This window comes from Lactuca serriola, chromosome 2, assembly GCF_051521515.1.
Source record: "Lactuca serriola cultivar US96UC23 chromosome 2, Lser_US96UC23_V15, whole genome shotgun sequence".
Taxonomy (NCBI): domain Eukaryota; kingdom Viridiplantae; phylum Streptophyta; class Magnoliopsida; order Asterales; family Asteraceae; genus Lactuca; species Lactuca serriola.
The window spans coordinates 141,086,629-141,111,178 of NC_136409.1; the positions used below are offsets into that span (position 1 = coordinate 141,086,629).

At 33.0% G+C, this 24,550-nt stretch overlaps 1 protein-coding gene across 1 annotated transcript; it reads left to right on the forward strand.

Moving 5' to 3' along the window:
• Nucleotides 1–5,521: 5,521 nt before the first annotated feature.
• Nucleotides 5,522–6,398, forward strand: LOC145089619 (uncharacterized). Its single transcript, XM_079028035.1, has 3 exons — nt 5,522–5,856; nt 5,953–6,066; nt 6,170–6,398. The coding sequence occupies exons 1-3, from the start codon at nt 5,522–5,524 to the stop codon at nt 6,396–6,398; spliced, it is 678 nt and encodes a 225-aa protein (XP_078884161.1).
• Nucleotides 6,399–24,550: the final 18,152 nt, after the last annotated feature.

Sequence of the window (24,550 nt, forward strand, 5' to 3'; positions counted from 1 at the left end):
GGAGGTTCCGAAGTCTCCATCCGAGATTCGGAGTTTCCTAAGATTAGTAGGCTACTATCGGAGATTCATTCAGGATTTCTCCAAGATAGTCGTACCCCTAACACGGTTGACTAGGAAAGTTGTGGTCTTTTGATGGGGGCCTGAGCAACAGGCAGCGTTTGAGATTCTGAGGCAGAGATTGTGTGAGGCGCCAACCTTAGCCCTGCCAGAGGGTGTAGAGGATTTCGTGGTATACTGTGATGCATCTATCTCGGGCTTAGGCGTAGTATTGATGCAGAGGGGACATGTCATTGCTTATGCCTCGAGGCAGCTGAAGCCTCACCAGGCGAACTACCCGATGCATGATTTAGAGTTGGGGGTGGTGGTCTTCGCCCTCAAGATTTGGCGGCATTACCTCTACGGGGTTCGATGTACCATTTACACGGACCACAAGATTTGAGATACCTCATGGATCAGCCGAATCTGAACATGAGGCAGCGTCGGTGGTTGGACGTGGTGAAGGATTACGATTGCGAGATCTTTTATCACCTGGGGAAGGCCAACGTAGTGGCCGATGCGCTTAGCCATAAAGCGGCACCGATCAAGGATGTGTGTATGAGGATGACAGTGGTGACCCCACTGTTAGAGCAGATTCGGGAAGCTCAGCAGGAGGCTATGAAGGAGGAACATCGGAAGAGTGAGCGAATAGTGGGTCAAGTCACCTCCTTCGATTATGATAGTCGAGGGTTATTGAAACTACACCGTAGGGTGTGGGTGCCGTATCACGGAGGCGTGCGCCAGATCTTAATGGAGGAGGCGCACAAATCCCGATTCTTTATTCATCCAGGGGCGACGAAGATGTATCGGGATCTTCGTCTAGACTATTGGTGGCCCTGCATGAAGCGGGATGTGGCGTGGTACGTCGAGCGGTGTTTGACCTATAGGAAGGTCAAGGCCAAACATCAGAGACCGCACGGCAAGATGCAGCCGTTGGATATCCCGTTGTGGAAATGGGAGGATATTACGATGGATTTTATCACGAAGCTTCCCCGGACGGCACGAGGAGTAGATTCGATTTGGGTCATCGTGGATCGGTTGACCAAGAGCGCCCATTTTATTCCGATTCAGGAGAGTATCTCGGCCAAAAAGTTGGCCGATATCTATATCAGGGAGATAGTGGCACGGCATGGGGTGCCAGTGTCAGTGATATCAGATCGAGATGTGCGGTTCACTTCCAGGTTGTGGAAGAAGTTTCATGATGAGTTGGGCACTCGTCTGAATATTAGCACCGCCTTTCACCCGCAGACGGATGGTCAGAGCGAGCGGACCATCCAGACATTGGAGGATATGTTACGGGCATGCGTGCTAGACTTCGGTGGTTGTTGGGATACCTATCTTCCCTTGGCTGAGTTCTCATACAACAACAGCTACCACGCGAGTATTGACCATCCCCCATTCGAGATGTTGTACGGACGGAGGTGCAGGACCCCGATATGTTGGGGTGAAGTTGGCCAGAGGGTCATGGGGAGCACCGAGGTGGTGCTCAAGACGACCGAGAGGATCCAGCAGGTTCAAAGTCGGCTTCAGACTGTGCAGAGTCGGCAGAAAAGTTACACCGACAAGCATCGATCAGACCTGGAGTTTGAGGTCGGGAATATGGTTCTCCTGAAAGTGTCGCCTTGGAAAGGCATCATTCGATTCAGGAAGTGGGGCAAGTTGGTCCCGAGATACATTGGTCCGTTCAGGGTTGTAGCCCGGGTGGGCAAGGTGGCATATAGGCTGGATCTGCCAGCCGAGCTCAGTCAGATCCACAGCACCTTCCATGTCTCCCAGCTATGGAAGTGCCTAGTGGATGATTCAACGGTGGTGCCGCTAGAGGATATACATGTTGATGACAGCCTGAATTACATTGAGCGCCTAGTCGCAATCCTCGACCGGAAGTCGAAGGATCTGAGGAATAAGAGGGTGGAATTAGTAAAGGTGCAATGGCAGCACCGAAAGGGTTCAGAATGGACTTGGGAGCCGGTGGAAGAAATGATGGAGCATTACCCCGAGCTGTTTCGAGATCGAGCAGCAGACTTCGAGGACGAAGTCTAAAATAAGTAGGGGAGATTTGTAGCACCTGGTTCCTGGTATGTAAAATTCATCTAAGTATTTTACATTTTTAGCCTTGGACTCGGCGAGTTGTAGGCCCGAATCACCGAGTGGAGACGGGTTTGGGAGCACGTTTAAGTTGGCGACTCGGCGAGTCCCCACTGTCTGATGAAACCCTAAATTTCAAGGGTTTGCACCCTATTTAAACCAACCTTATGCGCCCCAACCTCACCCCCTTCACCCTTAGAGCTCCCAACATCGTTCAAACCCTTATTCCTTGTGAGATTGAAGTGCTTTGGTGTGTTTTTGAAGATTTTGAGAAGAAAGAAGAGTAGATCAAGAAGAGAAGAAGGAGGCCAGGCATCCTTGTGTTATCTCAGTGATTTCCTTGAGGTATAACTCAGTTTCCCCCTGTTTTCATGCTTATAGTCCCTTATAGCTCCATTAAAGTCCTCTTTGAGCCATTTCCAAGCTTGATCACGAATTAGGGTTTGTAATAAGTTGATTAACCCTTAGATCTAGGCATGATTGAGCTCCAGGAGCTCAGATCTACTGCCTTTATGGAGCCATATTGCATGAAAGCCCTAGATCTACTCTTCTAGTACATTTTGAGACCTAAAACCTTCATTGGTGTTTATTTACACGTAAAGTTGGAAACTTTACGTGTTAATCAGGTCCTAGAAACCCAGATCTATGTATGGTATGAGCTAGATTCAAGCAGAATCGAGTATATAGTATTTGCATGTGGCATACTCGGCGAGTCGTTCATCTGACTCGGCGAGTCGAGTCGTGAGTCCCCGAGTTTTCCCCTTTTCGTGTTTGCGAAGTGGAGTAGTGAGTCATGGGGTGTGACTCAGTGAGTCGGAAGCCAAACTCACCCATGAAGAAACTCGGCGAGTCAATGCCCTGACTCGGCGAGTCCAAGGAAATCTTCTTGCCTCAAGAACAGACTCGACGAGTTGTTCATACAACTCGGCGAGTAGGATGAAGGACGTTTGGACATCAGTTTAGAAGGAGAACTCGTCGAGTCGATGCCAAACTTGACGAGTAGAGACGGGACAATGGTCAGACAAAGGGATAGGGACTCGGCGAGTTGGCAGGCCAACTCGACGATTCGGGTCAACTGGAAGTTGACTTTGACTTTGACTCTTGGCTTAGTTAAGGGTAAATGGTCATTTTACCCTGAGGTCGATTAGCAGCATTTGACTGAGTTTTTTTGTGGGGATTATAGCCGGAGGATTTCCGGGGCAGCAGCAGCAGGAGACAGTCAGTTCCCATGCAGATCAGCAGCTACTTTGAGGTGAGTTACCTTCCAGTAGCAGTGGGTCTACGGCCACAATGTCGGCCCACCAGTAGGATTGTATGATAGATGTTTGTCTCTGTGATATTCATCTAGGGTTACTACTACCTGTGATATGTTATTGTACTAGTATGATATGATGCTATGTGCTAGTGACAGTAGGGGGAGATAGTCCCCCAGAACACCGGTCGATAGGGCCGAAGGGGCGGTCATGCCCAGCCATGCTAGATAGTTTATGAGATATATGTGTTAAGTGGTAGTAGTAGGGGTGAAATAGTCCCCAGTATCCGGTCGAGAGGACCGAAGGGGAGATCAGCACCCAGATATGCTAGTCAGTATCCGATCGAGATGACCGAAGGGGAGGCAAGCTCCCAGATATACTGGTCAGTATCCGGTCGAGAGGACCGAAGGGGAGGCCAGCTCCCCGATATACTAGACAGTATCCGGTCGAGAGGACCGAAGGGGTAGGTCGGGCACCCAGATATGCCTGACAATATTTGTATGTTATGTGATTGTATGGTATGTGGTATGTTAGGGGAACTCACTAAGCTTCGTGCTTACAGTTTTCAGTTTTGGTTTCAGGTACCTCTTCTTCGAAAGGGAAGGAGTTGGCGCGGTAGCGGCCCATCACACACACGCCTTGTATTCCGCACTATGAGATCCTCCTGGGAATTTGTACTCTGACTTTATTATGTTTTCTGAAATGTTTTTGAAGACATGCGATAACTTTTATGAAATGATATTATCAGTGAACGTTTTATTTCTAAGGTTCGCTAAGAATATGTTTTAAAAATGAAATTTTTGGCTCGTATTTTTGGGATGTTACAATTATGATCTCTATCAACACCCGCATTATCAACATTAATATCACTATTGTTTTTATTCTAAGAAGAAACTTAAGTTTTTTTAATAATCCTATCAAGAACCCTACATTGACACTTTCTTAATTCTTCATATCTTGTTTTAGGTTTTTCACTACCCAATTGATGTTTAGGAGGCATAATTTCTATAAATTATACATGATATAACATTAACACTAACGAAAATCATAAACATTATTCTAATCGACTATTTAGATGAAACAAAGCATTAACAAATGTATAGAAACTAGAGGAAACTGACAATTAAAGAAATCACTCAAAACAAAAATCAGATTTCATAATGCACTAATGTGAAGTCAGAAATTCAATAATTCAAAATATGTGTATTAGTGTGCTACGTTCGCTAATTAGCAACAATCATCAAAATATAAAAATGAGAGATCGTCAGATTCAAAAATGATGAAGAGTTAGATACTTGTTTAATTTCAGTCGACAATAAAAACGAAAGTATGAGTGCAATCAGAAACGAAAGACAGTTTAGTGGACTCACAAAAAACATGAAACAAGAAACGACGCTTGATTTTTGCAATTTCCACAAATTTGGAATTGAAACAAAACGTAAACTCTTTCTTGTCGCAAATCTACATTATCCCAAATGCAAATTTTACTTTAAGACTAATTTTTAAAACGTGGGTGGTTGAGATTTGTAATCGTAACTTGAGCTATTAGAACCGAAACATGAGATTTTTTCTTTTAGATTGCCGATTGCTAGAGTATTGATAGTGAATTGAATCGTATGCAAAATTGCGCCCCCTCTATAACATGCACCCTGTGCATTCGTCCATCTCGCAAACCCTCAAAGACGCACATGAGAAGAATCACATTCCTTAAGCAACTATTTCCATTCCCTCCCACAAAACCAAATAGGTTTTTCATTGCTATGCAACAAACACCATTCCATTATTTTCCAAATTTCATCATTATTAAAGATTACCTTACTTAAATGACAAACAACTTACGTAAGGGACCAAAAGGGTAAATTATTTGTTTGAACTTTGACGTAGATTTCTTGCGCATAATTAACCTTCGGGATCTTTTCTAGACCACCGTACCTATCCTTACACATATACAATTCCTAAGACGTATCCTCCACGAATACAAATATTACACCTATAAAAGCAACCCTATATATAGTACTACCAATATCTTAGACGCTAGGAGAATCCAGAAATAAAATACGAGAGATCAGGGAGAGAATTGAAAGAGAGCGAGAGACTCTGGTGAGGCTTGAAGGCTTGAAACTCAAACAAGCAGAACACCACTAGCAATGGAGCGATCAGAAACCCATGATGATCATAATAGTGACAATGTGCATGTGATTGATATAACAACCGATCCTGCTCTTCAACCTTCCAATGAGACAAATGGTCGTCAAAAGTGCCTAGAGAATTCTGGCTATTGGAGATCTTTCCAGTTCGTTCTAACAATGAGCCAAATAATAGCAGCCATGGTTTTCTTCTACATCTCCAAACATGAGCACCCTCGTGCTTCTTTACTTGCATGTCTTATCTGTTATGTTTCTGGATGCGTTGCAAATCTTGCTCTTCTCTTTTGGCGTTTTTACAATCGCAATGAAACATCAAACACACATTCTGTCTACAGGTATATATGTAGTGAAAATTGTCTAATTGCAATTGGCAATGCAAGATATATATATGTTATCTATTTCCTTAATTAAAGATTTTGTTTCTGTTGCAGGATCAAACTACTAGAAATATGGTTGGAGTTGTTCTTTATGGGATGGTCTGTTTTTGTGGGCGTGTTGGTATATGGAGTACGTTCTCCTGGTTCTGGTGCTCCTAACTTGTACAGGTGGCAAACTCAATACATGTCATCTCGTTTCTTATAATTTCATCTTAATTTTTATGAATGCTCTTTTATAGCTTACCTTTTTTTTTTTTTTTGGTTTTAACAGGTTATTATCAGTGTTTGCAGTCTGTCTCACTTTTCAGTATAGCATGTCACTTTGTCTCCCATGTATCATTCCAGTTCTCTCAAAAAAAGCTACTAGTACTACTGAGCCGATTATCCCTGTGACCACCTTCAAAATTAATATCAAGAAACTAGAGTATCGGAATGATGAAGAACCCCACGAAAGTACAACAGAAGGTGGCGTCGTGTCTACAGTAACAGAAAATGCATGAACGTGTGATCCTACCATGAGAAGATGACATGTCAATGATGTTGCATTAGATTGACATCGATGTCGGATTTTTGTTCAATCGTTAGTTTTTTCATACAAATTTCAGCAAATCTAGTTTATTCATTCTGCATATATAGAACAGAAGTAGTTTAGATTAAAATTGAAATAGACACATTATTGATAAGCGTGTCAAGATCGATATGAAGAATACCCAAATTTCATAGCTTTTTTCATACTAATGTCTAGACAGATTATTCGTAAGTTTTGATCTTTTTGTAGCATATAATTAAAGAATGGTTGAAATATTTTAGAGTATTATCATGTAGTCTTACAATTCTACCCTCATCTGTTTCTTCTTCTTCTATTTCCCGAGTGCAAGGTTATTTAATTTTTTAATATACTAGTATCTTTTGGACATCATATATAAAAGACATTTTATTAATTCCATTCAAATACTTACTACATGTATAGGCAAAACGTAAAATATGGCCATTTTTTATAGAATATGATTATTTATTTATAATTTTATGATAAGAATGATATTATGTTGGAACGTAATCCGTACTTTCGTACAAAGTCACTCACATCTTGATGACTTCTGAGATCAAGGAACTTGATGGTTTTGCACAAACTTCTTGATTCTATGTGAAACACCAACTAACTGCAATCTAATAGAATAATGTCGAAAATTGATAAGATTTGTCTCCTTTTTGTGATTAAGTAAACACAATTCTCTGGCACAATGAAAGTTTAACCTTCAAAATTTATAACTTATTACTCTTAAAATTTATAAAATATTAAGCCTTATTGAAAGGTTTTAAAAACCAAATCAATTTTGCAAGAATTATGAAAATTTATAAAGAATATTGAAACTATAATATTTATAAAATTTACAATGATATCACAAAAGAAATGGAAGTAGAATAATGTAATACACAAATAAATGAAAGTACATTGTTATTTTTCGCGTTTAAATACAAATATGGCATAAATTTTACTTTGACGAATCTGGTGCCAAAATATACGACTCCCCCAAAATGAGTGCTTCATTTGCCTAAAAAGAAACACAATGACTAAAAATTAGTTAGACCTTGTCAATTTGATCAAGCTTGTGAACCAAAATTCAAATTATAATAACGACCTTAATACAAACAACTTTGGTCAAAATACTTGTTCAACAAAAACCTATTTATGCATTTGTGCCTAGATAGTACCTAAAAAACTAGAAAAGGGAAAAAGAACTAGTTCTTTTAGATAAGTCGCTAAAATTTTAAACAATTTAATTAGGTTTCATTACAAGAACATAGTATTAATGTCGTCCTCAACAGCAGCATTTAGTATCTCCATAGTTGAGGGGTGAACAAATAAAGTAAGTAAGGTTATACCTTCAGGAGACTTGGACTTAGGTGCATGACCACAACATTGATTATATAAATATTACAATAAACTTTATATTAATCTTATAAAACTAAATTCATAATATTGCTAAAATGTTAATTAAATAAAAATTAAAAGAAGCTTTTACATTAATCTTATAGAACTAAATTTATAATATGGCTAAAACGATAATTCCTATACATCAAAATACAAAAAGAGAATTATAATACCTACAGAAACTGAGTTTGTTGTTGGTTGTGTCATTCATTATAAGTGTATGATAGACGGTACTATTTAGTTGAACATATATCACAAAATACTAAAAAAAGTGAGGCCTTTAATATTTTCACAACTACAAATTATCATTTTTTTTATTTGTTTTTTTTTTCTTGGCTGATTTGGCAACAAAAAAACATGTTTTAAACATTGCGTATATAATCATCAAAAGTCATAAGGTAAACTGCATTTTTTTATGAAAAGTAAGATGAAAAATAAAACTTTCATCAAATTAAATTTAACAAAATAGAAGAATCACATTCCTTAAGGAACTCTTCTCATTCCCTACTACAAAACCGAATAGTTTTTTCATTGCTATGCAACAAACTCTATTGCATTCTTTTTCTAATTTCATCATTATCAAGTCCGACCTAATACATGGGCGAGTTGGATTATGGCCCAGGGCACCACAGAAAGAGGGGGATAAATTTGGTCCATTAAGTAATACTATATATATTGAGTTTGGTCCAAAGTTTAGTCCAGTAAGTGGTTTGATACCAATGTTTGGAAGGCAGCAGATTACACATAAGAGTGTGGGTTTCAAACAATGTTTGTGATATAAGTATCATTTTTATCCAATTTTACCCTCCCCACCCAATCTAACATCAATCTAATCAACATTTTACATCAATCTAATCAACATTTTACTTATGATTCATCATTTTTTTTCTTTTTTTTTTCCTTTTTCCTTTTTTTGTTGTTTTTTGTTTTATTATTATTATTATTATTATTATTATTATTGTTGTTGTTAATTTCGATAACCATATAAAATTCGAACAACATTATAAATTCGGCCGATATTATAAAATTCGAACGACAATATAAAATGAAACAAAAGTAAAGTTTGTTTTCAATCCACATAACGCACCACACATATATAATACCGGACCAATTAATATATCAATGATAAATAAAAAACAGACTTTGCTTTTATTCCGTTTTATATTGTCGTTCGAATTTTATTATGTCGTCCAAATTTATAATGTCGTTTGAATTTTAAAATTTTCTTCGAATTTTAAAATGTTGTCCGGATTTTATACGGTTATCGAAATTTATAATAATAATAATAATAATAATAATAATAATAAAATTAAAAATTAAAAGAAAAATAAAAAAAAACAACAAAAAAGAATAGAAAAAAAAAAACAACTAAACAAAAAAGTGATTTCAACGAGTGGAATTAGAAAAGAAGGAGGGTACTTATAGGGGTACTTATAGCATTATCCATCAAATGATCCTAGAATCTTAGAGAATAGCAATCGCCAAACTTATGGATGTTCTAGAAAAACACAATCTGTAGAAGATCGAGGAGCCTTGATTGACTGAATACGTTTTCAAATTTTTATTCTGATGGATATCTATTTCATTCTCATTCTAGTTTATCTACTTCTCTCTTAAACATACTACACATAGTTTCTACATCCAATTATCTAAGTTCCAATTTGTGTTAATTAAGTGTTTGTGCCTTTATGGTGGTTAACCTAGACTTGATCGCTGATAACCTTCCTGTTCTTAAGTTCTTGTATTCTAAGTTCAATTTTTTATGAAGCAAACACCAAAAAATCTGAAGATTTATGAGGTTTCGATTTACGGATTGGATGAGTTTAATTATGGGTTCTTATTTCTCTCTGATTCCCTTTTCTCATTCCAATTTCTTATTAGTGTTTATTGTATTCTGATATGATTTCGATTTTTTTTAAGAAGCAAACACCAAAAACCTAAAGATTTGTTGAGGTTTTGGATTTGTGGATTTGGTGAGCTTTATATGTAAGTTCTTTTTTCTCTTAAGTTCCGATTTTTGTTCACTATATTCTGATTTCTATATTTTTTTCTTAAGAAAACACCGAAAACTATTTTTGAGGTATTCGATTTCTTGATTGGACTAGTTCAATTACTAAATTCTTTTTTCTCGTGTTCTGATTCCCTTTTTCTCATTCCAATTTCTGATTATGTTCAATGTGCTCTGAGTTCCATTTTCTTTTCTGAAAGAAACACCAAAAAATCTAAAGATTTGTGAGGTTTTCGATTTCTGGATTGAGTGAGTTTGATTTTTGGATTCTTACTTTTTGTATTTCTGATATCATTTTTCTCATTCCAATTGTTGATTTATGTTCATTTTTTTGTTGTTTGTTTCAAGAGGCATACCATATAATTTGGGTGAGTTTGATTTCTCTCGAACATCAAAAGGTATATAATTACTTCATTGTTGCTATTAGATAGTAGTTTTTTAGAAATGGATTCTTATTTCTGATTCTAAGATTGATTTATGAGATCATTTAACATATTGAAAGAGAAAACAAAAACATAAACTTTGGTTAGGTTGTATATTTTTTTGCTTAGTTTAATATATATATTTCTTGACTTTTCAGTATGTTTCCTTGATTAGGTGCTCAAAATACAAAACTGAAAAAAGACAACAAGAAAAGGCTTTGAAGCGCTTGTAAAAGAAAGATTGAATGGATTAGTAATTGGGAATAAGACTTGTTAAGGTAATTAACTTTTCGGGTTGTTCACATATAGGTAACTATCTTTTTTTGTACACATCTAGGTAACAAACTTTTTGGAACTGTTCACATATGACCATTACGACCTACTGTAGCAGGTTACATCCAGCTGCAACAGGTCATAATGGTTATATGTGAATAATTTCATCAAGTTCGTTACCTAGATGTGTACAAAAAAAAATAGTTACCTAAATATGAACAAAACCAAAAGTAAGAGTGAATTACATGAATGGTCCGTATGGTTTGGGGGAATTTGTGTATCTGGTCCCTAACTTATTTTTTTAACTTGGATGGTCCCTACTGTTTATTTTTGTTGCGCGCTTAATCTCTGTCTTACCTAAAAAGACTATTGTGCCCTTATTAATTTATTTTTTAATTAATTTTCTTATTCATGTTTTTGTTTTTATATGTTTAAAAAAAAATTAATAGACCCCACATATTTGTATCATCACCGTAAACCTGAAACTACATTTGAGAAATTTAATATCGGTCCCACCGGTCACCATCTCATCTCACATCCTCTTTAACCTCTATTTTCTTTCAATCTTTAGTGACATGGAAGTCTTCACCATCCTTTTTTTGGTCTTACCAAACGCAACAAAACTAAACAATAGAGACCATTCAAATTAAAAAAAAATAAGTTAGGGACCAAACATATAAATTCCCCTAAACCACAGGAACCATTCGTGTAATTTACTCTTACTTTTGGTTTTGTTCATATTTGGGTAACTATTTTTTCTTTTGTACAGATCTAGGTAATGAACTTGTTGAAAGTGTTCACATGTAACCATTATAACCTACTGTAGCCGGATGTAACCTGCTACAGCAGGTCATAGTGGCCATATGTGAACAGTTTCAAAAAGTTTGTTACCTTTATGTGTATAAAAAAAAGATAGTTACCTACATGTGAACAAACTGAAAAGTTAATTACCTTAATTAGTCCTATTCCCTTAGTAATTTTAAGCATTAAAAGTTGTTTTTTTTTCTTTTGTAAAATATTGATTACTATAAAATAAGAGATGTTTTGTATAAAAAATTACAAAGACAATGTTTTAAGTGATTTTTCTATGTTTTTATTTGTATTATTTGTTTGATATTTTTATAAAAAAAATTTAAATATATGTTTTTGTCTATCGTACGGTACATATACATAAGGGCATAAAATTATCATCTCGCCCCGTATATTAAAAATCAATGGACCGGCCCTGGTGATACCTTAACTAAGGGCAGAGATAAAAATGAATTGGGAGTATTAGTTTAGTAAAAAACAGGGACCAAAAGTGATCACTTTTAAAACTTTGGTGGCAAACTTGGGAAACACCTAATGCATATGATTCAATAGGGGTGAGCAAACCCAAACCAAAAAACCGATAAACCGATTAAAACTGACGAAACCGAAACCGAAAAAACCAAAACCGACGGTTTGGGTTTGATATTTTTATAAACCGAAAAATCAGGTTCGGTTTCGGTTTTTAACCAGAAATCGACCCATCCAACCAGGTCCGGTCCAGACGGTGGGCAACCCGAGCGACCGCCCAGGACCCACGTCTCCAAGGGCCCAAAATTTATAGACTATGTGGTGTGTGTGTGTGCATATATATATATATATATATATATATATATATATATATATATATATATATATATATATATTACCTAAATGATTTTCAGACCCTAAAGTTGGTTCAAACTTAAACTAGGTCAAAAGATAAACAATTTGGCTTGTTTTTTATTCCTAATTGAACACGTTTATAATGAAAAATAAATGATATTTTTTGAATATTTATTATATTTGTCTTTAAGGACCCCATTTTTTATTTTCGCCTTAGGCCCTATATATGTTTGGACCGGCACTGCATCCAACCCGAGAAACCGACTCATACTTAAAACTGACAAACCATCCCAAGAAACCGACCCATCCAACCCGAGAAACCACCCATAATTGATTGTGCTTTGGTTGTAATAGACTATTTCGTGTTTTAGTTGTAAATTGTAATGAGCTATTTGTTGTAATACTCATGTTTTTTGAAGTACTTAACTTCAATTTGGTATTTTTTGAAGTATCTAACTTGTTGCTTCATTTATGGAAAATGGGTTAAAACCCAAAACCCATGGGTTTAAACCCATAATCTGTGAGTGTATGGGTTGAACCCAAGAAACCGAAAAAACGTCCAAACCACCTCAAAACCTAAGAAACCGAACCGACCAGAAACCGATCCTATTGGGTTCTAAAAACCAAAAACCGACCATTTATGGGTTGGGTTGGGTTTGGGTCTAAAACCGACTCATGCACAACCCTACGATTCAATAAGAATTAATATTATAAATTAATATTATATATAATTTTCTTTTGGATATAAAATAGTAGAAAAGTTAATAAAATGAATCTTACCCGCCAAGTCTTCGCTAAATTATCAATTGACTAATGACTTCTTACGTCTGTTATTTTTTAAACGACAAATAGATAGTAAAAAAGGCTTAAACATTTAGCAAGTAGCTAAAGAGCACAATACAAAGTATTACAAGAGATTAAATAATATGAGTAAAGGGAGAAATACTTCAGACTCAACTACCACAAACACTTCTTACGAACGCTAGCTACTTTTTTAATTAAAAATAACCAGCCATTATTCATAATTTTTTCGAAAAATCACTGGTAAAATAAGATTTTCTGAATATCAAGATATTGTTTATGTTAATGGAAGTGATTCATTTACAATAGCTTTTTTTTAATAAATAAGAATTTATGTTTTATAGAGCTGTAAAATATAATAATATTTTAAAATATGAATTGATATGTGATAAATTAATATGTTATCTATGAATCAATTCTCTGATTAATATCGTAAAAATTAGCAATATTACGGTATTACACAGAGTTAGCAACTGCCTACCCAATTTTGGATCGTTGGAGGGAACATCTCTTCCAGTTAACTAAGGAAATACATAAAAAACCAACTGTAAAATGTTCCGATAAAGAAATTTGATCATGCATAAAAATTTTCAAGAACTTGCTAACCAAGAGTTACATAGGTGATATGTCAACACATTTTCATAAAATTAAAGAATAAATGTTTATATTGAAAGTAGTTCGATTTTATTATGAAAATGCAATATATTTAATTTAGATGTTAACTTTTTTGTTGAGTAATGTAATTGATATAGATTAAATAATTTAATTTGGTCCAATAATTCGTCTTACCTATTTTTCAAAAGAAGTCTATGATATTTAATAAATAATTAGATATTTTACTAAAATATATTTTAAATCATGTGTCGCATTGTTTTTTACTATAAAAAATGTCTATACATATGACACGTACGAGTACAAAACATTGTTATCTTAATTAATAAGCTTGCGTAAAACTTGTTTAACTTTGCTCATTCAAATGTGTAATTATATATTATAAGATGGCATGGTACACGTGTTTTCTTAAAGACTATAACATAAAATGAAAATGAGTGATAAAAATAAAGAAAATTATTATAAACTATATTGCGAGAAATTCCCTTTACTGCTAAGAACATCATTTTCGAAAAAGTTTTTTTAGTTTTTAAAAAAAATATGAATTGTCTTGTCATTTTGACTAAAAAAAATCATAGACCATACTAAGAAAATCATAATCCAACTATGAAAATCAATACGTTTTAGTGGATTTTACTTTATAAAATAATATTGTTTTGTAAAAAAATTATCAAACCTACTATATGATATTTGGAGAAAAAATTTCAATATGTTTTTTCTTCTGATATTTATATCAATTTATCCATTTTATCCATTTTGTTCTTGTTGATATAACATAAATTCAAAAGATTTAGTATTTTATTATTGTTTGTATTGGTAGTTCATGATAGTGAGAAAATGAGAATTGATATACATTAGACCATCGGAGTAGTTCATGATAGTGAGAAAATGAGAATTGATATACATTAGACCATCCGATATAAACTTTGGTGTTTAAATTCTTTTCTATATATATTTTCCACATTTATACAAATTGGTGAAAGAGAAGACATGTTTGGATGACAAAAAAAAAGTGTCTTTCTGACACCCTACATTGAAGTATCTTATCCAAATAGCTAATGGGGTGATATGAAGCATTTAAAGAAGTGTATTCAGATGGGTTCAACTCTTATACATTTGTATGTGGTGGATAATTATCTACTAGAAAACACACATAATGTTCAATACAATGCTGCAAATTGATATGTTACTTGTTGTGACTGATCTAGCGAAAGAAGAGGGTCTGGTAGCAGAAAAAGGGGAAAGCTCTACTGAGAATAGATCCAACGGAAGAGGTAGCAACAATCAAGCATGTATGCATATCTCTCTAAATGATCCTTATAATGTTGGTAGATATATTGTATATGGAGCACTGATACACCAATAGTCCGATCCACAAGTTATTTATGAAAACTAGTATATGTATTGACAAATTTAGTATGCCAAATTCGAATATTATGTGTAGCACCATATCAAACACGGGCATGACCATATCAAACGTCGTTACCACTATGTCAAATGTCAGTAGCACCATTTCAAACACCAATAGTACAATATCAAATGACGGTTGCACAATATCAAATGTCGGTTGATCCACGTCAAATGCCTATAGAACGGAAAATTTGTTATGTCAAACTGTTAAATTGTCAGAACTTTAGTTATGTTGATAAAGTTACATGTAACGGCGATGGTAATGATGGTACCGGTTATGACGAAGGTGGCTACGCTTATTTCATAGAAAGTGGTGAGCCAAAAGAAGAAATCGTTGTGAGGAAATCCGACACAGAAGAATATGATGTTGAAATTGAATAACTGATTGTCGTAAACAATCACACACAAACACCATTATTGGTATGCCATATTTACCGGAATGTCCAGTTCACGAATATACAATTGGTCCATTGCACAACTAAAACTCGACTGATGTAATAATTGTGCTACAAATTTACAACATCAAAGTATCTCTTCAGTTGGCTCTAGGAGTAAAAACTATAGAGGAGGGTTTCAGTACAAAATTACTAGATTTACCAAAAAAAATGATTGCACATAAATTGTGTTGATAAAAATTATAAATTTTATGTTACATATTTTAAACTAAATGATTGTAACATGTTCCAGATTCACATACTAGTGGATCAACACACATGTTATTCAACAACACAGTTAAAACCCAATCCATCACCAAGAAGGAAAAAAAAGTGTTGGATATATTGTTGTCAGTGTGTTGGGTAATGATCAATGTAGAGTCTACCACGGACTCCACATCTAAAAAGATTTAACACTGAGGTTCAACATTCATGTTATTTGCAAACAAGCATGACATGCCAAAACAGTTACACATTAATCTTCTAAGGGGAACTCAAGTGGGGTCATTTCCCAAGATGTACATATAGTGTTACAACCTAGAGAAGCATGATTTTGGTTCGGTCACACATTAAAACGGATGTTGAAGACTACTTTGAGTTCTTGTTTTTCTACATTGGTTTCATGGTAGTAATTATCATTTGTGTATGAAGTTATTTTCATTAACTTCAACATTTATATAGTCATCATCCATTTATTAACTTGTTTTGATTGTTACACCTTACTTGTGTGGATCACCTGATAGAGATATATTTATGAAAATCCTTGGAGGATTAAAAACGCCTAAAGCATTAAGTGCAAAACCCAAAGAAATGTATTCTATAAAATTACAAAGATCTTTATATGGGACATTAACGTAATCTGGACATATATGATACAATCATTTAAGCAATTATTTGACAAGTAAAGGTTATACAAATAACACTATTTGTCCATGTGTATTTATCAAGAAAACAACATCTAGGTATGTGATCATTGCAATCTATGTTGATGATCAAAACATAATTGGAATGAATAAAGAAATCCTCGAAGTGATTAGCTTTTAAAGAAAGAATTTCAAATGAAAGATCATGGAAAAACCAAATATTGTCTTGGTTTGTAGATTGAGCATATGTCTAATGGAATACTTGTGCATCAATCAAATTATACATAAAGAGTCTTGAAGCGTTTTAATATGGTCAATGCCAATTGCTTAAGCACCCCAATGGTTGTTAGATCATTAAATATTGACAAATATATATTTCGTCCATGTGAAGAGAAATGAAGAAGTTCTTGGTACAGAAGTATTATATATAAATGCAATTGGGGCTCTTATGTATCTTACTAGTTGTACTAGACCCAACATTTCTTTCATTGTAAACTTGATAGCAATGTTCAGTTCATCCCTTATAGGAAAAGACATTATAATGGAATCAAAAATATTTTTTTGATACCTTCGATGAACTATTAATTTAGGGTTATTTCATCCTAACAATTCAAACCAAGGTTTGATTGGTTATGCAAATGCAGGCTATTTATCTGACTCTCATAAAGCTAGGTCTCAAAGTGGATACGTATTCATGAATGGAGGTACCGTATATTAAAATAATAAAGACAAAATAAATGTTAGATGCTATAATGACTTCTTAAGTAATAAAATAATTCTCAATTTTAAGTAATATATTGATATTTATAGCTTATATTTATATTTTAAGTTCAGACTATTGGTGTAAATTAATTGTCTAGACTGTGATATCTAAATTAATTTATATAAATAAATTCAATATTTCAAAATTATCATTCTGCAACAAATTGAATTTCAAAATAACTTTCTTTAATTCACATCTTTCAATATATAATTACATGATTTCATTAAAATGATAGAAACAAAATAGTTGTTAGATGCTATAATTAATTCTTAAGTAATAATATAAATCTCAATTTTAAGTAATACATTGATCTTTAAACTTTAGATTTAAATTTTCAGTTAAAACTATTGGTATAAATTTATTTATATATGATGTCAAGATTAAGGAATCAAAATTAATTTATATACATAAATTCAATATTTCAAAATTATTATTTTCCAACAAATGAATTTCATAATAAGTTTCCTTTATTCATATCTTTCAATATATAACTATATGATTTCATTAAAATTATATAAACAAAATAAATGTTAGATGCTATAGTTTAATTCTTAACTAATAAAATAATTCTCAATTTTAAGTAATATATTGATGTTTAAATTTTATATTTATATTTTTAGTTCAAACTATTAGTGTAAATTAATTTATAATGATGTCAAAATTAAGGTATCTAAATTAATTAATATATAAATTCAATATTTCAAAATTATCATTTTGCAACAAATTTAATTTCATAATAACTTTTCTTAATTCACATCTTTCAATATATAATTATATGATTTCGTTAAAACAAAACAAAACAAAATAAATGTTAGATGCTATAATTATTTCTTAAATTATAAAATAATTTTTAATTTTAAGTAATATATTGATGTTTAAACCATATATTTGTATTTTCAATTCAAACAATTAATGTAAATTAATTTATAGTGGTGTCTAGATTAGGTTGTCTTAATTAATTTATATACACAAATTCAATATTTCATAAGTATCATTTTGCAATAAATTGAATTTCATAATAACTTTCTTTAATTCACATCTTTCAAATTTTGGAAAATGTTAGTGATTTATATATGCATAATTGATTTGTAGAAAAAGCTTTATAAGTTATATCTATTAAAATTCAAGGTATGACCAGTATGTTTCATATATATATATATATATATATATATATATATATATATATATATATATATATATATATATATATATATATATATATATATATATATATCAGTGTTTCAGAAATCAGCCTTGGCGATCGACTAATCGTTTAGCGGCCTTCAACCGATTACGATTAGGGTGTTTGGCAAAAATTTGTCAAACTCGGGCTTGATGGTTCTTGGCTGTCCTCGGTGGTGATAGGTGAGAAATATTTAAAATATTCATTTTTTTATTTTTCAAATAGTACACCAATATATTAAATTTTCAAATTTTTAAGTTTACAAAATTTAAAATATTACACTAAAATTTTCAAAATTTTAAATTTTTAAAATTTTAAAATTTCAAATACTTATTTTTTTAGGATAGATTATTTTTTTAAATAATTTAATTAGTAATTTAGGGTCACCGGTTAATCCTCATCTAGTCCGAGTAATCGTTTATCGTCAATCGACCGCCGAGTTATTGCTGAGCAATTTTAACAACCTTGATATATATATATATATATATATATATATATATATATATATATATATATATATATATATATATATATATATATAAAGCCTTTTTATTGTCATGTCTTCTAACCGAAATTTACCCCCTTCGATCTAAGCCACGTGCCTTATGTTCCGATCAACGCAACGTATCCTAACATTCATTTTAGGCAAGATCCACCGATTCACATTTTTCGTCAAGCCCTTTTCCTGGTGTCGCCTGTATCAAATGCACACGATGTCCATCATGCCACATACCCTATATTCTAAACGACGACATGAACATCAAAGTCAATTCATCATTGTGTTGCTTCAAATCGCTCATTTGAAATGATAAGACCAAATCAATAGTGGAACGACGCTAATCAAATTGGTGACAAATGGATTAAGGTAAACCGACAAGTGTTCTTTCCAGGGATTTCAGAAAAATGATGCATTGAATGGACACAACCTCTCATAAGCTTCTTGAAGACAAAAGGTATATATATACCCTCTTCTCTCCATTCCTTTTGTTCCATCTCGATTGCTCTTATGTTTTCCGGATGCATTCTCTCTTCCTCATTATCTATTAGCATAATTTTTTTTTGTAGGGTCTAAATGGAGATGCTCTAAAGCGGTGGCAGTTTAAGCCCGAAGATGATGAATTTTCCTCGGATTACATGGTCTCAAGGATTTTTTCTTATCCGAACAATTGTGAGATTTTATTTAAAATTTTGAAATCACTAAACGAAATGATGGTCAAGTAAGATTTCATGCTCTTCTTATTTTTTTTTTTTAATTTTCATTTACTTTTCCTTTGAAACCCAGCTTTGATGGGTTTTTGATTTTTTGGTTTGAAACTCATTCAAATTTCAAGCGTGTTTGTGATTTTTTTTCTCCGGCCAACATTACATTTACACTGTATTATCATGTCTCTATGTCCTATCGATTGAACGATGTGTGCAATCAATTTCATTTTTGTTTCATCGTATCTCCTTTTCGTTTTCAATTTAAATAAGGGTTTGGGTTCATTGTTATACAATCGTTGTTTCTTTAACTCTCTGAAGAATATTTTGTTAAAGTTGGAAGATATCAAGGTAGATTAAAAATGTTTTCAATTTCTTTCCATTTATGAATGCGATTAATAAATGGCATCGCTCCCAATTTTTTAACCACCTCTTATATAGATTTGAATGGATTTGGTGACAACCAGGGCCTAGGAATGAATATTTGTTTCTGAGTTCTTCTTTTTTGATGGATTCGCATCGGACATCCCTGGGTTCGACTCTAAGCACATGTATCTTTTCTTCAACTTTATAAAGGGCATAAATAGAATGTAACAGTTTTCTTAAGAAAATGAATAATAATTTTTGGCAGAATGATATAAGTATCCATTGGATCTGAAGACCACAATTCTTGCACTCCATGGTTTAAGATCAAATGACAGTAGTTCCCTATTGAATGATATAAGATCAAAGTATAAGCATAATATGGTTAGCTAATGACAGAAGCCTTTTGTTTTGTTTTGTATTTTTTTTTAACTTCTGAGAAGTTGTGTACTATATTTGATTATATGCTTCACGGTTCTGATCTGTTGCAAGTTTGCTACTAGAAATGTGATTTTAACAGACAAGAAGTTATATTTTCTCTACGGTATGCCTATTTACCATATATGTTTTGGCATGTGTTGTGTTTGCTTAATAAATCTTAAATTTACAGTTGAAAATTGAGGTTTTGGTTGTGAAAATGGTAAAACATTGAATGCTATTTCTAATTATGTATTTCTTTTTGCAGATTATTGATAGGCCAACTAGCCAACCAAACAACTATTGAGCTCTTCATATTGCAAGCCGTTTTTGATCTCTTTCCTCGACATTTTATGTGAATTGGGGTTCTTCCACCACATTTATCTCCATTAGTGATAATGAAGCAAAAGGGTATGTACACGAGTATGCCGAAACCATTAAAAGACTTCAAGTTGCTTCTAGAAAAGAGATCCTTCCAATGCCAGGTGATGAAAAGATGAACTTTGATAATGCCCACAATTTATTTCCTAAGGTTCTTATTTACTGAGTAAGGCTAAAGAAGTTGCTGAAAGAAAACATAACGCCAGCCTCTTGTTATACAAAATATAGTTTGCAAAGTACATTCAGACTAATCATTTAACATAAAAGCATTGACCTTTGTATCACATTAAGTCCAAAAAGGGTAAAATGTTCATTTACTCAATTCATACTATTATTTTGGTCGGAAAAGTGACCAGTACTCACATTCAATCCAAAAAAGTTAAAATTGTTGCCTACTCACATTCACACTGTTCATTAACTGCAAAAAGTGACTGTTCATATGTTCAATCCAAAAAGGGTAATCCGGTCATTTTGTCACATTCACACAATTCGATTAGTCTAACAAAGGGACTATTTGTACTCAATTCAGACAGTTCATTCAGTTGAAAAAAAAGTAGAATTGTCATATACTCACATTCAAAACAGTTCATTCAATAAAAAAAGTGACCGTTTATACTTACATACACTTCATCTAAATCAGACATTACCCATATATGTATTTGTTGCTACTACCCATCTGCATATTTTGCCTTGCTAAAACAATCTTTGTGATCTTTAGTGAAGGATGTGTATCCCTAGATAAATAAATAAATATTTTTATGTAGGTGTATTCGAAAGCAATAACTGAAGATTTAATATAGATTCCACCATTTGACGTGAGCTTATTCAATATAGATTACCACCATTTATGTGAGCTCAAAAGAATTTTATGACAAATTTTATGATGGCAACAATGAGAGAACTCCAACGTGACTATTATAAACAAACAACATGAATTACAAAATTTAAGTTGTTATATATTTTTTTATTCAAGTCTAATTATATGTTGTTGCTTGTGAAGTCACAAGTGCATAATAATACATACGATTACAATAATAAATCTAAAGCGGTTTACATTTATAATTTTAGTAACCATAAGTGACATTAAAAGAGAACTAAGTTTATAATGTCCATTTCGAAAAACCACACCAATGGATTTGTTTGATTGCACACAAAATGTGTGCTATAACACACATCAAGCCATGCACTTGTATATATCCATAACCAATATTAAAAACATGTATCAACATTATCCGGTCAATTTAATACATTTACCTGTATATAAATATCTCAACAAATACAAATAGACCACACAATGGGCTAAAATTGGTTAAAGACATTGCTCTAATTAGAAACTAAGCAAATTACAGAAAAAAAAATTACATATATATTCATATTAAATATAAATCACGTCCGCGAAAACACAGCAACATTATAGCAAATGTTGCTTACCAACCACGGATCTGGAATGTCAAGAATCCTAAAATGTAAGAAATTTGATCAATTTAATTACAGTATATTCATTTTCAAGTTAAATCTAATGTCTGTTTTTGCTGGGTGAGACAAAATTATCCATCCTTATAGACACCGGTATTTTTTACATATAAGGCATCCAGGAGTACATATCCTGTTTCGTACTTCATCAACGGAGCTTCCAATAATAACGTTCTTACATTATTATCGAAATACTCAATAGAAAAACTATGAATAAAAGTTCATTGTTATTTATTGCATTTAGCCATATAAAATACCATCACATAAGAACATTGCAATTATGCAATGTATTAGTTTGAGTATGGTTTGTCAACGTAATCTTTGTGGTTTTACTAAGAAATACCGAAAACACTATTCATGGACCGTGCTTAGCACGGGCCTCTAACTTTTCTAGTATATATATATATATATATATATATATATATATATATATATATATATATATATATGGGAATAATGAATATACCCTTAAGGGATGGGAAGTGATTCGTACATAACAGTTTTTTGTCATATACAACAATTTATGCATTATAGAGTTGTACAATATAACATTTTAAAACACCAATTGTTATGTATGGAGAAAAATTATTGTGTACAAATCATCTCGGTATATATGATTAGGTACCCAAATCTATTAAACTACGTAGTTTTAATAAAATAGAACTCGATTCCTCCTCGATTTTCTGCTTTCGCTCTCCTGCTTCCATAATCAACAATTTAAAGAATTCGGAATTCATAGCAAAAATAAAGAGGTTCAATTCACTGAACACATTGACTGATTATTGGTATAATTTTCTGAAAGAAAAAACTATTTTGTTGATCGACTAATATCATTTCCAAATCACATCGGTTCCTGATTAATCCCACACATATGTTTTCGATTTATTTTTCGGTTTAAGTAGTCACAGTCGGCCATCGTTCCAATGGGTTTGCAATCCACCTGATTAATCAGTCGCTTTACAGCTTGCTTGTCCAACTAGGTTCGTGAATTGCACACTTGTATTGGACAATTTTTGGATATAGTTTGTAGCTCATGAGTATCTGAAATAAAACAATCTCATTTTCTTTTCTTCTTTCCTTTGTATATTGTGTATAGAGTGAGTTAGGTCTAATGGGCAATGTGGAATGAACATCACTACATGCAACCCATTTTCACTATAAATTGTAGTATATGCAGCCCACCCACCAAGTGCTCGATTAAATGTCTCAGTGAAATTTTCTGTGAATATTGCTTGAAAAGCGTAGGCTGGAATTGGTATTATCAAAAACCAATGACTGAAATACCCTTGAAAGTGTATCTGTCATGGCTTTTCCAGATTCTTTAACAGCCGAAAGGTTACTATTGCTGCTTAAATCCGATAATGAGGTTGTCGACACTTCCAACACAAGAACAAAAAAAGAAGTCTAGTTGCAGTTTACTGAAATACCCTCCTAGTCCTCTACTCCTCTACACAACCTTACTAATGACTGAAATACCCTTGTTGCATGTTCCATGATCTGTAAATCATTTTTGCATAATGATGGAGATGTTAAGAGCCAAAAATATTTGGGATCAAAGGGTCTTAACAAAAACAAACTTGTAGAGAGTTCTGTAGAGAGTTCGATGTTCATATTCACCAAGGATACAACTACAATCTGTGATTCAAGTACGACTATTGCTCTTCACTATGTTAACTTTGTATGTCATTATTTTCCTGTTAGTGATCTAATAACTTTTTTTAGGAGAATGAACAAACTTTGTGCAAAGTAAATCTTGCAAAGCCTTGTTGTTGGAATATTTTCCTTCTCTTGATGATAAAGTGTTGTAGCTACAATAGAGGTTGTGATTAGCATTTCTCAAAAACAAAGGATTGTTGAAACTTGAAGAATTGAAAGAATTGTAGAAACGCTACTAGTTGTTCAAAAAGAAAGGTATTTATAAAAATAATTAAATCTTTGATTTTAGAAATATGATAATTATATTAACAATTTTTTACTTTTTCATGAATCTGGTAGATGAAGCATTGCAAGAGAAAAAATGACGAGATGTGTTGTTTTTGTGAGCAAATGAAAATTTTCATGTGATTCTTGACATTTTTTACTTTCTTTTTTGGTCAACCATGTATGAATAATTTGGAAAGTTTTTATGTTCCTTAACATTTTTTAATGATTTGGAAGTAGCACAAGATTAGAGGCAATCAAAAAAAGGAACACATATGGTTTCCTCCAACTTTTTACCAGTCAAAGTTTTAACTTTTTTATACAAATTCATTGCATATGAGGATTCAAAAAAGACGATAACAAACACCAAATAAAGAGTCGTACAAAAATGACAAGTGAAATCGTATTATAACAACTTGTAAATTATACATAAAAACTTATACATCGCTCAAGCCTCAATGCTCCATCATTAACTATACAAAAATAATGTAATCGGTTGGATCTCATAGCAAAAAAACACACAATAGAATGACATAATCTAACAGAATTACATCAGAAATGTTG